This window comes from Populus alba, chromosome 17, assembly GCF_005239225.2.
Source record: "Populus alba chromosome 17, ASM523922v2, whole genome shotgun sequence".
In the NCBI taxonomy this organism is placed as follows: domain Eukaryota; kingdom Viridiplantae; phylum Streptophyta; class Magnoliopsida; order Malpighiales; family Salicaceae; genus Populus; species Populus alba.
In genome coordinates, this window is record NC_133300.1 from 14,587,008 (window position 1) to 14,604,762 (window position 17,755).

At 32.4% G+C, this 17,755-nt stretch overlaps 1 protein-coding gene and 1 pseudogene across 1 annotated transcript; both read left to right on the top strand.

The window, feature by feature from the left end:
* The first annotated feature begins 3,177 nt into the window (after window positions 1-3,177).
* On the top strand, window positions 3,178-4,014 carry LOC118042704 (uncharacterized). The gene is made up of 3 exons (XM_035050422.2): window positions 3,178-3,336; window positions 3,491-3,579; window positions 3,667-4,014. Exons 1-3 carry the CDS (start codon window positions 3,190-3,192, stop codon window positions 3,812-3,814), a joined length of 384 nt encoding a protein of 127 aa, XP_034906313.2. The 5' UTR covers window positions 3,178-3,189; the 3' UTR covers window positions 3,815-4,014.
* Window positions 4,015-7,146: 3,132 nt separating this feature from the next.
* LOC118042740 (PI-PLC X domain-containing protein At5g67130-like) lies at window positions 7,147-10,022 on the top strand (annotated as a pseudogene).
* The last annotated feature ends 7,733 nt before the right edge of the window (window positions 10,023-17,755 follow it).

Genomic DNA, 17,755 nt, shown 5'->3' on the forward strand with positions numbered 1-17,755 from the left:
AATAACTTTAAAAAACAACGTAATATACTCCTCAACAAGTAAGGCAGAATTTTTACCCTCATTGAAAAATAAAGGCTTGAAAATAGAATTAATAAGAACCCAAAAAATTATAAAAATTGGTTTAGTAGCCCAAGTCCAAATTTAAACAATGCAAGATAAGGCTCATCAATTTGTTTCCTCCTTACAATAGAAAAAAAAAAAAAATTGAAATGAAAGGAAAGAAAAGAAAAATCTAAAGAGGAAAAAAAATAAAAGAAAAGGTTTGAAATAGGAAGAAAATAAAAGGGAAAGTTTGGAATAGGAATAAAATAAAAGGGAAAGATTTGAAAATGAAAAAGAAAATAAAGAGGAAGATCTCCCTGTCTTTAGGAGCAACCAATGTAAATAGGCTGCTCTGTCGGACAAGAAGGGGGGCACACAAACAAAGTGAGAAAAACATGGAAGCTCTAGCACACACCCGAATATTCCACGACCAACCCCTCTCTCTGCATCTTTCTAGAAGTTTTTGAAAACACAATACAAAATAAAGTTTTTTAAAAATTTTTATTTTTTTTATTTTATTTAAAATATTTTTTTTATATTTTTAAATTTTTATTTTAATGTAATAATATCAAAAATAATTTTTTAAAATAAAAAAATATATTTTTTAATATATTTCTAAATAAAAATCATTTTAAATTATTATTATTATCAAAATTTCAAATAAATTCCACCAACAAGAGACGCACCCGACCACCAGCAACATCTCCTCCTCCTCCGTCCTTCATCACTTAAATCGCTCAATTCCGATTGGTGATGAGCTTTCATGCGTGCGCGTAAACTTTTAACTGTTTAGCGTACTCTCATGTTAGCTTTCTGTACTGTTTCTAATTGTATTTATATTGTAATTAAAAATTCACCCCCAAACTTTTAATTGTTGCAATTATATCCCTCTAGTAATTTAATCTGAACGCAATCAATACTAAATTGCAAGTTTCATTTCAATTCATATTAGTTTCAAACTTGAGTGATATCTAATTATAATATAAAAAATTGACCTGGATAAAATCTTATTTAGACATGAATTAAATTAAAAAGGCATGGATTTTAATGTTAAAGGTGTTTCCTCTTAACATAATTTAGATTTAGGCTTTCTAATTTTTTTTAAGAGTGGATCTACGTTTAGTTATTTAATAGAGCATATAAAATTTATGATGGATTAATTTTTGTAAGTGTTGGGTTTTATTTTTAACCATATTTTTTAAGGATTCTAACTTCATTTGTTAGTTTGGTTAAGATATTAATTAAATGCACACATGTAATGTAACACCCCGAAACCTTTTTGTTACATTTTACACTTCTTTAATAATTATGTGTCTGGAAAATAAGATTTTTTTTTTAATTTAGCTTGATTTAGCTATGATAAAATCTTAGTTAAGTATCTTGATAGTACTTTATTAAGAATAGGAAGATATCTGAAAACACACAATATCACAAAAATTTTAAAAAACATTTATGTGTGTATAAACACAAATATTCAAAATATTTATTTCATAATCAAAACATGTAATTACAAAAAAACTCCAGCAGTTATTTGAACTATTATGGCCGGCCTTCCTATCACAAAAATTCATACGAATTCAATGAAATTCATTTCAAATCATGCTCTATTTGGCAATTCCTCCTTCCATTCATATCAAAGCACTGTTTGTCTTTTATTTTTTAAAAAAACTTCCACACATTGTTTTTTTTTTTTTTTTTTTTGCTGTTAATGCTATTAAATGGGCCTTGCTGAGTAAAATGTCCAAGGAGTTCTCAACATTCAGCCCATGTCTCCTCAGCTAATATACTGTGTTGAGGATGGTCAAACTTCAATCCATGTGCTTAGACTAGCAAACGTCAAAATAGATTTATACCAACTTGTATTAAAATTGAAATCCTACAAGTCATCATGATGATAATATCGTTCACAAATTCTTTATAATATATGGTCTTGATTTTACAACTAATCTAACAATTACATGTAAGACAAAAGTAATTACATCACCAAGATGATTATTAAGAATTTTAGTTAAAAAACGTCATCTTTTTTTTTTAATAAATAAATCCATATTAATGTAAAAAAACCTCTAAAATCTAATGATAACCATGAAAAAATTTAATGGTAGACTAGAACTAGATAATGATAGGCCACACTGGGATTCAAATACTTTCCTTTTATACAAAAAAATATCTTTTTTTATTTTTTTTTTATTTTAATTAAGATGATTATTTTCAGGTTCGGTTTGGTTTTTTATAAAAACAAAACAATCAAACCGAATATTTTTTTTTTAAATCAAAACTGGTTCAAACTAACTGGTTTCGGTTCGGTTCGATTCGTTTATATAAAAAAACCCGCTTCAAACCGGTTTGGCTCGGTTTTGACTCGGTTTTTTTTTTTTGTTTGGCTCGGTTTTTTTTCTGGTTTTTTTCAGTTTGGTTTTGGTTTTTTTTTTTCGGTTTTAGACTTATAAAAATAAAACTGAACCGGTTGATTTTTTTAAAATTCTAATCAATTTAATCGATTTTTTTTCACAGTTCGATTTTTTTGGTTAATTTTTTTCTGATTTTTTTAATTTAATCAGTTGTTTTTGCTCGCCTCTAATTCTAACTATCAATTGCAGTAAGCTGGGTACAAATCAATTCGAATTGTAATCCAAAACCCAAAATAGCATGACCTCAAATTCCTCTTTGTTCAAAGAGAAAAAAAAAAATCCAACGATCTATATAAGAATGACATATTCACATAGAAAATAGCGTGTCTTGCGCCTAGACTTCTACGGAGAAAAGAAGGTATCCACAAACACAAGCTATCATGTTTAGATTTAGAAGAATAAAATACGAAATGTCAATTTAGTGCTACAATCCCAATCCATAAAATTCTATACGATTGAGTCGTTCTCAAGCGTTTTCATGACAGCGATGAGGCATGTCAATGCTAATCCAAATATGTATACTGAATAGTTTTTAAAAACTAAAACTTGTCAACAAATCTACCAAGCCATGGAAAGTTCCAAACCTAGCAAAACAAGAGGCTAGTGCCCCTGGTTTCTTGTAAAAGTCATAGTTAATTCTCAGCCCACTGAAATCTACAGTCCATAATATACACATTGCATGGCTGGCCGAGTCATTCTCGTGAGTTGGCTGCTCTTATGACATGACACTATATATATGCAAAATAATACCTCTATGTGTGTGTATAACGATCGATATTTAGCTTGTTTCTTGAAGTTCGAGGAGGAAATTAAACCATCAATTTTGCACAGAGCAGCAAAAGCAAATACCTTCCTAGCTATGGGGCGTTGGATGAAACCAGAGGTAAGCAACCATGGCCACCACGTTCAAGTATATACAAATCTTACAAAGCTTACGGGCTTGAATGGGCTAGAGCATTACCATCTTGGCTCGATTCTTCTAGGGTTCTCTTGCCTTTGATATTCTTGTATCTCATTAGCTTATTTGTGCTCGCTAGGTCTACCCGCTGCTAGCTGCGATGACCTGTGTAACAAGTTTGTGCATCTTTCAGCTTACAAGGAACGTTTTCATGAACCCTGATGTCAGGTTCGTAGAATAAATTCTTAAACTCCAAAGAATATTCTATGTTTTCATTTTGCTGATGCGTTTTCCTTGCCTGGGATTGATTAACAGGGTCAACAAAGCAAACCGTGGCATGGGAGTGTTAGAAAACAAAGAGGAAGGGGAGAAGTATGCAGAACATGGCCTGCGCAAATTCTTGAGAACTCGCCCACCTGAGATCATGCCAACCGTCAACCACTTCTTCTCTGAAGATAAATAAATAAATAAATATACTGATAATTATGTTTAACCCCCTGAAGCTTTATCTGATAAATATCACAGCTAGCTAGCTTGCTAGCAACTTGTTTTTTTTTAATGATTTATACAGTGTGTGAAATGAGTCTGTGGTCGTTTTAAATGTTATAATACATATATAGCGAGACTGGAACTTGCTTCATTTGCTACAGTTTTCCAATTTTATTCTGGAATTCTTCTTTCCATTAACGAGGCCAATCATTAATACCAGAATTCTAAACCTCAAGCTAAGGAGATTGGAAAATATTGTTTCCATTTTTAACAAAGATATAACATAAAATTACCACCAGCAAACTTTAATTTCCAAAGTTTCTATACAATCATGGAACGGTTTGAAATCCAAAGTTTCTGAGAGAGGGAAAAGAAAAAGAAGAAGGATTGAGCGTGTGTAGACCGCACGCTCAAAGACTATTATTGGATTTTTCTAGATCGTAATCAAAATTTTCTTCTTACAGTCAACGTAATATATCCCAAGTCAACTGTATATTACAATATTTACGAATGTACATATATACATATGTTTATTCGTTATAACCCAATTTTGAATTTCTAAAAATATATAAAAATAAAAATTTAAGAATTTAAGAATTTGATCAAGACAATACAAATTAAAAATTTAAAGGACTAATAGGATGAAATTATAAAGTTGAAAGTCAATTTTGGCCAAAAAAAAAAAATAGAAGAATTGATAAGTTTAGGAATTTAATCAAACTTTGAAATTAGTTTAATTAACGCAATCCTAAATTGAAAAAACTATCAAAGTTTGAGGTCAATTTATATTAAAATTCTAAGAAATAAAATTACAGGGACCAAAGTGAATAAGCGCTGACACTATAGGGGTTAAGTGATTTTTATCAGGGGTGATTTTGAAAGAAATAAAAGTTTAAGGAGTCAATTAAAGACTGAATTGATTAAGGGTCTGTTTGAGATTGTGATAACGGTTGCGGTTTAAGTGTTTTTCGCTTAGAAATGCATTAAAATGATTTTTTTTATTTTTTAAAATCAGCATATCAAAATGATCTGAAAACATAAAAAAATATATATTTTTTAACAAAAAACAAAAAATTTAAATTTTGAGGGAACACGATTTCAAACGCGTTCCCAAAGGTAGCCTAAATTTGAAATCAAGGACTATTTTGTAAATGATGCAAAAATTCAGGGGTATAGTTGCATTGATTAAGGGTGAAATTAAAAAAAATATTAAAAATAATAACTCAATTATAAAATCTCAGAACTTCAAGAGGCAAATTAAAGAATAACCATCTTAACTTAAGACATTCAATCAAAAATCTATGTGAGAAAATTGCCATAATAGCATTTTCATTCATGTGCGTCAATTTTTTTAAATATTTTCATATGGTAGGATGTTTTCCTATCATTGTGAGTGAAAGGTTGAGTCAATGTGATTTTAAAAATATCTATTGACGGCTAGTGATTGCTTTTGAGCCTATTTTAGGCATAAAACAAGAAACGGGCTCAAAGCCCATGAAAGCCTATAAGAGTTCACCATTTTATTTTCATTTATTTGCTCATGATAACCTTATCTCACTCTTCACTGTCAGTTCACTCCACGATGAGAGATTCATGGAAAGTACTCTAATGCGGTAATTTTTGTGTATATGGCGATATTACTCCAGCAGTAGCATGCAAGGTAAAAACATGAGTTAATTAAATTTCTATGCAGTAATCCATGTTATTTTTATTCATTTTACATTAGTCCAAACTACACACTAAATGGATTCATAATGGGCTTTTCCTAGTACAAGTTCTGGACCGTGAAGGAATGGACAAAGTTAGGCCCAATTTCTTTTGTTTGAGACCGGCCCGAAGAACTAATTTCTTTTGTCTGGTTCAAATTTTACCATTCAAACATGGACAACATTCCACGCCCCGGTAATCAAAAGCATTTTTTTTAGAATATTTTGATTCTTGATATTTTAAAAAAAAATTAAAAAACTCGAAAAAAATTATTTAAATATATTTTTAAATAAAAAACATTTTAAATACCATACATACGGCTATTACTCTTCCTCTCACGTTCTTCTATCTATTCTCCTTATCGGTTAATCGTTGTTGCTTTCATTGATTCTCCTCACTCTCCTGAGAAACAAATTGCAAACCTAAAATATATGCTTTGTAAATTAACTCAATTATTAAATTATCGGTTAATCGTTATCTATTGCTGATTGCTCATGTAATATTGCAGGTAGGATAAAAAAAAAAAAAAATATCTAGATTATAAAAAATTATTTGGTATTAATATTAAACATTTCCCAATATGTTAAAACTTGAAACCTTCTAATTTGATTTCTTATCTAATCCAAGTTTAAAATAAAAATAAAAATTAACTTAACATGATCAAATTAACTTGATGAGTCTACCAGCAACTTAGCCGACTAATACAATGAAATTGGAAAAAAAAAAAAAAAAAAAAAAAAAAAAAAAAACCTTCTAGACCTAACTTCATGTCGGCTCAAATTTAAAATTAAATTATATGAAAATTATTTTGATGTGCCATTGATAATTTAATCAATCCAAAAACAATTTAGTTGAATGGTAAAACAAATCTAAAGGATGAAATTGAGAAAACAAAATTGACTCACCTAACCCGAGTTTAAACTTAAATTGTTTATGAGTTGTTTTGACATGATTCAGTCAATTTAATCGATTTAAAGATAATTTAAAAAATTATAAAAAAAATATATTCTAAGAATAAAATTGAAAAGAAATGAAGAAAAAAAAGAAGAAGAAGAATAGCTTCACTATCTAGAACGCAAAGCTTCATTAATTTTCTCAAAAACATTTTAGTACAGTAGGAGGATTTCTTTCCCAACTCCTGTACAGTATCTGCTAACCTAGACCTTACATTTGGAAAACATCAAAATTGGCCATTAACTGCACCATTGATCTGTCTTTGATTTGATCTTGGTCAAATGTTTGGTTAAATAATTAGATAGGTACATATTTTATTTAGAGGCAAATAAGGTGACTTTCAATTTACCGTAGAAGGAACCTTGTTTCCATATTTCAACATGAATAGATGGCCAACTCCACATCTGTCCTGTTCCCAGCAGAGTTTTGTGAAGTTTCCTTTGTTTTCTCAGCCAACAAACAGGAAAAGTTCACATTAATCTGTCATCCATGGAAAAATCGAACACACAAAATCCATCGTTTCAATGACACTTGACATACATAGAATACTAAATATTAATTGCACGGATATATGTCCTGCCTCCTTACATTCCTTTATTCTCCTATAGTAGTTGCAGTTGCACACCCTTTCGTTTCCCTGGCAACATGGGTTTTTCTCAGAACTTGTTTTTGATTATCACAGCTTTAGTGGTCCTTGCTGATGTTGCTACAGTTTGCTCCAATGGACAATGCAGGGTTTGTGCGTTCCCTTTTACATGCATGTGATCATGAAACGTTAACTCTAATTTGTTTTTTTTTTTCCCCTAATTCATCTCGTAAATATCAATATTTAGATACTTGATGGATGCTCATCGAACCAAGATTGTGAAGCTGGGCTCTATTGTTCCTCTTGCCTGGTAGGATTTTCAGGTTCTAGATGTGTAAGATCAACCATCACAAACCAATTCAAGCTTCTGGTACTTCCCTAATTCTCTTGTTTGCATAATAATTATGCGGGTTATTTTCTTCTCTCTCTTTTGTATGGACGCACCACGTTTATGAGTTTGTTAGGCAACATTTAGTTCACAGACGCCTTCATTGGCCCATCTGAGTGGTTAGTTCACATATGCTTTTTTTTTTTATTATTTTATTAATGTGGATGTCCGGGCTAGCTTACACGTACCTTGACTAATCTCACGGGCCCTGAAATTAACGACTATATAAGTCTCCAGTGGCTATTATATAAATAATTACAGGGCTCGAACCTGAAACCATAGAAAAAACAAACCTCTTAGTTTCAAGTTTTTATTACAAAGCCACCTCCTAGACTTTTGGTTTAGGAATGTTATAACTTAGACAATGATATCATGAAGATGTGGAGGGTAAGGGTTACAAATCAAAAGAAAAAAAATAATAAGCAAAAGATAGAGTCTATCAATGAAGGATTTGCTTTAGGGTAGTTTCCAGGAAGGTTATCAGTCACAACAAACAGGGATTCACACAGCGCAAATTGGACGAATTAGGGTGGTTAGCGTACGTTTGATACTGAAATGGAGGGCCTGCCTTGGCCATGGTCCATTTAATAATAGATTGAGATCTCCCAAAATATAAAAAGGGCCCTCCTTCAGATGGAGGAGTGCCGACTGAATTTCACTGACTGTTGATACCGAGTTGCAGGGTATGTGGAACTTGGTAGATTCAGGATTTTAAAGAAGCTGAGAATTCTGAGTGGAAAGCTTCGGAATTGGAAATGGATATTGCATCAAAATTAGTTTAAACAAAAATTACCACTGATTGTTTGTGACATTCCCAACTTTAATCATTGTTACTAAATTAGTTTAAACAAAAATTCAATATCTTTAAATACCTGTCCTACTGGATTATGAATTGAGACTGAAGGAGGATTATATGATATATAAAGCTATAATTCGGTTTCTAACTAATAACTAGGTAGTTTTTGAAAATATGGTAATGATTGCTTTTTGAAATGATTTTTTTGCTTAAAAATATATTAAAATAATTTTTTTATTTAAAAAAAATTATTTTATTCAAAAACATAAAAAATTTAGTTTTAAGACAAAAAATTAAAATTGAGCAGTTAAATGTAAGTTGTTTTTCCTACTTACCATCATGTTAGAACCCCCTTTTCTTTTCTTTTCTTTTCTTTTGCAAGTTAACAAGTGCCATTAATTATTTTACAACAGAATGGAGCTCAAACCTTGATGCTTGATACTTATGATTTTCAAGGAGATGTATGGTTATGTCATTCATTTAAACGGCAATGTTATTATTATACCGCATTTGTATGTACATTGATTCTTTACTACATAATATGATTTATTTATATTTTTTTGTTTCATTTATTTTCTCTAATGTGTGAAAATATAAATGTTTGCCCCAATAGGTCCAGCAATTGATACCCTAAAGGAAATTAAAGCTTTCTTATCAGCAAATCCAACAAAATTGTTACATTAATCTTAGAAGATTATGTTCAAGCCCCACATGGACTAACCAAGGTCTTTACTGATACTGGGTTAATGAAATATTAGTTTCATGTGGCAAACATGCCTCAAAATGGTTAAGATTGGCCATTATTTAGTGACATGATCCAGAACAACTAAAGGCTACTTGTTTTCACTTCAATTCAATCCAAGGAAGCAAGTGAAGGCATTGCCTACCAATGGAATTACATGGTTGAAAATCAATGTAAAATATATCACGTTAAAAATTCTTTCATTTTTGTTTTTAAACTTTCATACATCAATAGAATTCGTTATACCATATACATATAATTTTGTTTTGAACTTTGTTTTGTGGCAGATGAGATGATGGCATGAAAGCAGGAAGTTGCGCTAACAAAGGAGAGTCACCTCCTCTTGATGATAAGAGTAGGTCTTTGTGTTGGTAAATTACTTTAGGTCTATCCCAATGAAGGAACTCTCTTGTGAAAATAACTCAGGAAATCTCATAAACATGCTTCATACTTGTGATGGGGCTGCTGCCACCAGATTGATAAATTTTGTTGTTGTGGATTATTACAATGTATGTATGCTTATCACTTGCAAATTATCTAATATTTTCAAGTTCAGTTGACATTGATAATAGAACAGAAGAGATCATAATAATTTGTTTCTTTTTTTATGTGGCAGCTGCAGAGGAGTGAAAGAGGAGGATCATTTCAAGCTATGGACTTGCTAAATGGGAAGCTATCGTGTGGGTGTGATGATATCCATATTTTTATTTTAATGCTTGCAATTACTAATTATTTTAATGCTTGCAATTACCATTCAAGACCATATTTTTATGTTCATTTTATAGTCTTGTGATTGCACGAATTCATTCTTCTTGTTTTGACTCGTGTGTACAATAGGGCATGGTCAAATTGGTTCATCAAATCTCCTGCCCATATCAAGTTTTCCATAATAATATGATCCCAATTCAGGAAAATTCTTTAACCATATCATGCATTTTCTTCTACTTGCAGCCTGGATCGACTTCAGGAGCCTGCACTCCCTGGTAGCATTGACAATCCAATAGATTAGGGATTTGAGAGATTTTTATTTTGGAATGAAATTAATCCAATAGCACTTGAGAAAACGGTAAACATTATGTAGCTGCAATGGTGATCAAAGAAACTTACTCCAATTCCAAGAAATTCATGGCCTCAAACTCAAGTAATCTGAGCACGACTCGCACAGAATCCATTCTAATATGCTTCATAGCATATGGGTCTCAATTCACAGATCCAGCAAGGATTCTCATATTGTTGGGTGAGCAAGAAAAACATAGTTAAAGTGCTTGTTTAAATCTCTGCTGCCCGATGGAAATCAATCAAAAAGTAAAATATGCAGGCTTCATGCTGTTAAAATTATCTTTGATATTTTATTTTAATTTAAGCACCATTTTAATAGAGGAATGAGCATGTGGGATGCATAATGCCAGCAAGAAGACGTAAACTTACTAGCAAGAAAACAATAGCAACCATTGTCAACTACCAATTGATATCATTGAAAAATGTTCAAGTTTCTCTTGAAGCATATTAATGGGCTACAGAAGAAGAGTGCTTGAATTATGAAAGTGGGTTGGCAAGAAAATGGAAAGAAATCCCTCAACAATGCATGGACTATCCTAGCAGCCAGTAGTCGCTAGCAAAGGGCAACCAACTATATATTTATCCAACACATTGGGCCAAACTAGTAGGGCTACAGAGTGGATTTGTCCATAATTTAAATAATTGAGTTGTTATGATCTAGATATATAGTACTATATATCCAAGTATAACTATATATTTTTTTAATTTCTCAGTGCCTTTTTCATCGACATATTTTTCCAAGTAGTTTAATTAAGCTGAATATGATCGAGTAATTAATACAAGTGGATATCATTGTCACTGGGACAGATTTTCCACAATTTTGCTACTAAAGAATGGTCTACACTAGCTAGGATGCTGAGGAGAGAGTTGTTTGATTGATCTAAATTTGACTGTGAGGGCTTCAAGGACTCAAAATGATTTGGCATTCTTAGGATCATAGTCTAAAAAGTAAAGAAATTCAAGTGATGCCTTGATCATGCCAATTTGACCACAATAAACTCAATTAGCAACACAATCCCCCAAAAATTATGACAAATCTACAAGTTGATTATATCACCGTCTTCACGGATTTCAGGGGAATTAATCTGCAATTAGTCAAACATAGAATCCAAGGCTTGATTAATTAATCAAATTCGGGAACTAATAATCATTTTTTAGGGTAGCTTATTAGCCCTAATTATCTTGTTCTGAAGCATTTGAGTAGGTAGGCTAGGATGTATCCAACACATGCTAGTAGTAATCTTAAGACATGATGATATTAATATTTAATTACTACTGTTTTTAAGCATAATATTCTATCTTATCAGATCTGCATGAAAACTCAATAATAGGAGCACATTACTAGGAACATGCTTCGGTGTTGCTTGATTGGTGTGATGGATCGAATAATGGGATTCATGTTATTGGCCCAGTTTAATTATAATTATCTTCTTTGCACAGTCGTATTTTTTTTCGTCGACCAGGTTGACCAGCATGCCCTATATAGTCCAACATTGACCATATTAAGAATGTCTGTAGGCAACTGGATGTCTTAAATTACTAGCATTTGATTCAAACCATGGGTAAACTACAGACTAGATGGGAAAATTGATAGCAAGCTTGCATTCTAACTTGTCGCCAACAAATAAGATTGTTTTACTCGAACTAGGGTGCTTTTCAAGTTCTTAAGACAAGAAAATACAGCGAAGTTCTCTGATGTTTCGTCCAAGACTCCAAAGTAACCATGTTAACAAGAGAAAAGCCTGTGGAGAGTATCCAAGGTTTTAGCCACAAGACAATGAAAAAGCTGACAATGTAGGCCGGATAACTCTTTTTTTTTTTGAATTCCAGGCCAACGAGGGAGTATCTAAGCTACTAGAGGGTAAAAAGGCGCAGCATGCAAAAAATGGCCATGCAGTTTACTATTCTTGATTTTGTAAATCATCGCAGCTCTCTAGTTTCAGAACTGGACAGAGACGTGCAGGGCTACTGTTGAAAGGTATATGGAACCAACGAATTGGATCGCCTCTCCTTCCTACTTCACCCCGAGAATGGCAAAAGCAGAACCAAATGTAACAATGGTGTAGGAAATTGCATCCATATTCGTGTGAGCCAGTTTTTGGAATCGAGAAAACATCCATAAGAAACTCGAAGTGAGCAAAGGGTATAATTTCTTTTTTTCTCTTCTGTAACCAAAAGAATTCGTGGAGTTTGGGGCTCACTAACTGTCTGGTACTTGTCAATTGATGCCCAAATCGTACCAGGGACGATTACGATATGCCCACGAGGGGGTAACGTGCAATAGGGGCATCGTTCCCAAAATTTCCATTGTTGTTTCTTGTAGTAGGGCATCCCCGTCGATGCCCCACAGGAGCTAAAATTTGATCTTGAAGGTGGCCAGTATGGCACCAGATCACATGGGCTTTGGTACACCCCTTTCCATGACATTAGGTCACCTAATGTGGGCTAAGTGGGAGAAGAGTGAGGGGATAAATGTTTTTTTATTAAATTTTGCAAACAAGAATGAAAGAAACAACAGCAAAGACAAGCACTTAAGCATCAAAACAAAATGTAATGGGGACCTTAACACATGGGGGGTGGCTTTGAGGTTGTGAAAGTGGAACCAACTAAAAGGCGAGAATCTTCTGCAAAATGTTGGTTGGAAGCACACATTTGGGCCAAAGTCTTGTGTTCAAGTTGATCATAATCTCTTAACTTGAGAGAAAATTAAGTCAATCTTCTCCTTTCTATTTCTCATTAGATAATGTCTATCTTCGTTAATGCACTTCCTGGGACACTGAAGCTCCCAAAAGATGGCATGATCATCTTATAAATATGCAGATAAACTAATGCTAGACACATCGCTGGATATTCATGGCGGATGTAATCTGATCATTGACAGCTAGGTGTGCAATTGCCAGCAGAAGCTGCTAAGATAGCCGGTGCATGAGAGGCTCACCGCGTTGCAATTGTCTAATGCACAGTGCTGAAAACATGAGCTAAAGTTTGTGTAGATTACTGAAGTTCATTTCTTTCAGAAATGGGATCGTTGGATTAATTATTTACACCTAATCATTAACAGTAGTGGGCTCAATCAATTAGACAAGATTCCATAAATTCGCACGATGGTAACCTCATATTGGAAGAGATCGTCATGTTGGATTTGATTGCAATGTTTACTTTTCCTACACGTCAGGTTAATTGACGATACTACATGTGTTATGCAGTACCAGCTCAACTTGATGTGTTCAAGACTTGCCTAAATGTATGACTCCGCGTGTGGGTGATAATTACAGGAAAGGAAAGGTCAATTTTCCAAAGGATCTAACATTGGCACCTTTCGTCAATATTGACAGGCTCCGTTGCTAGCTATTTCTCCCTTACTTGGACAAATTCAAGCATGAGCAATGGTTTAGTTCTTTTCTGGTTTTTCTTGTTCCTTTTTGTCAAATTTGTTATTATATGGCTGGAGAGGATCACAATCAATTTGGAAAATAAAGTAAACAATCTCAACAATATCTACTACACAAATAATTGAAATAGCCCAAAGACCACAGAACATGTATGTGAAGTCTTGTCTATTCAAGTACATATGAACAATAGGATGATACACTTGAGAAGAATAAATGTTGAGCAGAATCTTTTGGGCAAATGATAGATATGTCCTCAAAGTAGAATCAAATTCCAATTGGGTCTCCAAGCAAATGCAACACCCAATGTCATACATCTATTTGACCTCGCCCATTCAACTCCATCTTGAACTCTTAGTTGGTTATGTCATTAGATTAGGTCTTTTTATGTCATAAGTTCTTAATGTGAAGGGGTGCTTGCATAATGATTGAGGGGACCTGATTGGAAAATAATTTTGTTCTGGGACTCAATTATCAATTAGATGATAGTTGGAGCACAAAAATATCCCTTGCCTTTTGTGGATCCAAGTTAATTTTGATCGACTATAATGTATTTCGGTGCCGGGTTAGAAATTGGTTTAATGGGGGTGGACAGTTGCTTGAGAACAGGGATCAATCCATACATTAGACGGATCAAAACGTATAATTTTCATTTTAAACGGGCCATTTCAAAGATGTGCTTTAGAATTCTTACAAGTGCGAGAGGGTTTTATAAGATTTTCAAGATTTGGAGGGCCAAACCATCCCTAAAATTCGTCCCTACTTGTAGCATCTCTGGTGATTTTTTGAATGGATAGGGATGAGATTGATAATCAAATTTAGAAATGGTAAATACTGCGTGCAGAACAGAACATGAGTGTTTTTATGCTGGTCGCAACTCAAGCTGACCGAGGGAAACAAGAACTTGAACATGAAACCCAGTAATTTGGAAGCACTTCATCTCGGATTCTTAAAATTTCCATCGTAACAATATACAATTGCCTATGGCTCTTGATATTTTCTTTTATCGTGTGTGGATTAAAAACAAAAAAAACAAAACATGCGTGAACGCATAAACAAAAATCATTTAAAACAATCTAAGACTGAAAGTACAAGCTCAGGGACAAGCAGCTTTAACTTCTTGTTCGCTCAGGACATACTCATACATAATTTCAACAAGAAAAGAACCATTGCCCAACTTGTCATTGATTGGATACAGGGATTCAAGTTTGACGAGGAGTAAAATATTGCTAGAAAATCTGCAAACAGCTTCCAATAAATTAGCTGATGCCCGATGCTGATGCCCTTTATACAAACGAGCAAGGTATATATATATATATATATATATATATATATATATATAGAGAGAGAGAGAGAGAGAGAGAGAGAGAGCTCTGAAGTCTAAGCTGCACAGGGAACATGTATGAAGATGGGCCAGCAGTCAGTCAAGCACCACGTGAACTCGACTCTGCTCCCAGTACTGATACTGCCTTCATCAAGCAGAAGCAGTCACTCGACTCTTACCCACCACTGTTGATTAAGATGGGGTGATTAGACCTCTTCTTTTCCCCCCCTTAATCAGATCATTTTCAAAAACTAGCAACTATGATTAATTTATTCGAAAGCACTTGGAAAGATGGTCAATGAATGATTTCTTTTTAGTATTTTTTTAAGACGTGAGGAACCAGACTCCTTGGATTTGCTGTACGTGACTCTTCACCACTCTGCACAAACACCAGAGAAGCAAACCTTCATTCTAGACTTGCTGTTAAAATGCTTCTTTTTCTTTTTTCTTTTTTTTTAATATTGATATAAAACAACATTATTTTAATATAAAAAGCTTTTTATACCGCATTACCAAATACAAAAAAAATGATATGGAATTAAAACTAAGAAAAATATACAAATAATAATTTAGAAAAAAATATGGATGATTAAGTTAAGATATAAGATTTGGAAACTATGAAGCCCAAGTGCAAGGGTAGAGACATGTTAAAGGCTGGGGTACGTGGGCTAGAGCCCAGGTTAAGATTTTATCAATATTTTTTAACTCGTTTTATATAAAAATAAATTTGTAATTCTCAATTGAGTTATTAAAAAATTCTAAAAATTTACGTGAAAATGTTTAATATGATGTTTTAGTTTGAGTTAAAATTTCAGAATTTTTGGAGAAATTCAGAAATTTAATGAAAAATCATAATTTGACCAGTTTTATGTTATTGGGAGTAATTTTTAATTCGACCATTAGATTGAGCTGACATTTTACGAGGGATTTTAAAATATATTGAATAAAATCTAATTAAAATTTTAGGATGAATGAAGCTTAGCAGTGCTAACAAAAAAAAAAGACCGTCAAATAAAAATAAAATGACTCATTAAGAGTAAAATGGTTATTTGCCATTAAAAAATAAAACAAATTAGCTCTTTCTTTCTTTTATATATTTCTGACTAGGCAGAAGCAAAATAGAAAAAGAAAAAAAAAAGAAAATGAGAGAGAAAAGGAGAGAAAAGTAAGGGGAAAACATAAAAAAAACATTCAAGGGAAAAAAAAAATAAGAAAAGTGAGAGAATAACGTTGTAAACTTACAAAGTCCAACTTATAAAACACTAATCTAAGGAAGAATCAAGTGAAGGAAGGAGGAATTGAGAGAGGGAAAAAATTTAATTATTTTGTTTTCCAGCTAACATGGGATTGTTATTTTATCTCAGTTGAGGGGTTGTTACAATATCGATTCAGATTTGATTATAAATTAATTATATTCCACAAAACATTGAAGGATGTAACTTCAATGGTGGGTTTAATTTTACTTTCACTTCAATTTTATGTACTTTCAAATTTATTTTTTAATATTTTAGGTAGTGTATTTGAATTAAAACTTTACTATTAATTTCAAAAATTCATATACATGAGTTAATAATTGATCTTAAAAAAATTTATATATTTATTTAATATTTCAGGATAAGAAAAATTCCTAGCTCCGTTTTTGTCTAAGTGTAAGATACACTTTGGTTTGACAATGGCTTTAATGTAGATTTATGTTACAACTTAATGATATTCCAAAATCCTAAATGCTTAAAAACAAGGTTTATGTGGTTAGATAGTTAATTAATCACTTGGTCATGCAATCTACTCCATTCTTTGTGGCTAGGATAGCTAAAATAGATGTAGCTTGATGTGGAAAGCCAGACACTTGCAAAAGATCCCATGTGATAAATTAGGAAACTTTTGTATGCTTAAATAAGTATTTTTTATAGTGAGAGAACGCATTAATATTTTAAAGAGAAATTTTCTGAAAATATATATACAATGGAGAATTAAGATTTCATTGTAGAGCATTCTTTATGGCTAGGGTGGCCAAAATAGGTGTAGTTTAATGTGAAAAGCCAAGTACTTACAAAATATCCCCTATGGTAGGTTAGGGAACTCTTAGATATTTAAGTAAGTATATTTATAGTGAGAGAGAGGTGCAATAATATTTTAGAGTGAGATACTCTAAAAATATATATGTAATGAAAAATAAAGATTGTGAACCCTTTACATAGATGGTTTAAAGAGCATTTATAGCTCCTAAACCTGTTCTTTTGTTGGAGTGGAGGGCTAGAGAGTCATTTCATCCTTATAAATTAATCTTGAATTGTGAGTTTCATTTCACTCAACCTACTTAAAACACTACAACCTTGTACGTACTTGTCTTCCACTAAACTTATTCAATTAAAAGATGGAGACATTGTAAGCCATAAGAGACTTTTGTGCACCTAACAATGTAGGTGGAGTAAGATCCAAGCTAAAATAGGTTGGGAAGACAAGCGCAAAGTGCAGTGCAAAAAGACAAGCTTCGAACAAAGAGCACCAAATGTAGAGCCTAGGCTTATTAAAAAAATCACTCATTCATGTAAAACTATCATAACTTGATATTGATTTGCTGTTTCGATCATTTTTTAAAACATATTTTAATAAATAGAAAAACTTTCTCAAAAGTGTAGTTTCAACATAATTTGGTCAATTTTGGCTATTTCATAATTTTTTACTTTTTAGTTATCGTTTGTATAATGATTTTTCCAAACTAAAAAGAATGAAAAAAAATCAAAGAAGAAAATCTAAAAAAAAAATTAATGAGCATAGTGATAATTGAAGAGAGGGTGGGGGACCAATCTAACCCAAACGATTAAGGGATAAGGTTTAAAATAAAATAAAAAAAATTGAAAAAAAAAAAAAAAACAGAGAGCATACAATTAATCATCGATCGAATATCGAAGACAAAGTTCCCAATCTTTGAAAACAAAAAATTCAGCTCCATTATCATCCCCGGGAATA

What these genes read in the sequence shown, in the direction of transcription:
- LOC118042704 (XM_035050422.2), top strand. Translation starts at nt 3,190, where the DNA reads ATGCAAAATAATACCTCTATGTGTGTGTATAACGATCGATATTTAGCT. An exon ending in GGCGTTGGATGAAACCAGAG is followed by an intron (nt 3,337 to 3,490) that starts GTAAGCAACCAT and finishes TGTGCTCGCTAG; the next exon opens with GTCTACCCGCTGCTAGCTGC. An exon ending in TTCATGAACCCTGATGTCAG is followed by an intron (nt 3,580 to 3,666) that starts GTTCGTAGAATA and finishes ATTGATTAACAG; the next exon opens with GGTCAACAAAGCAAACCGTG.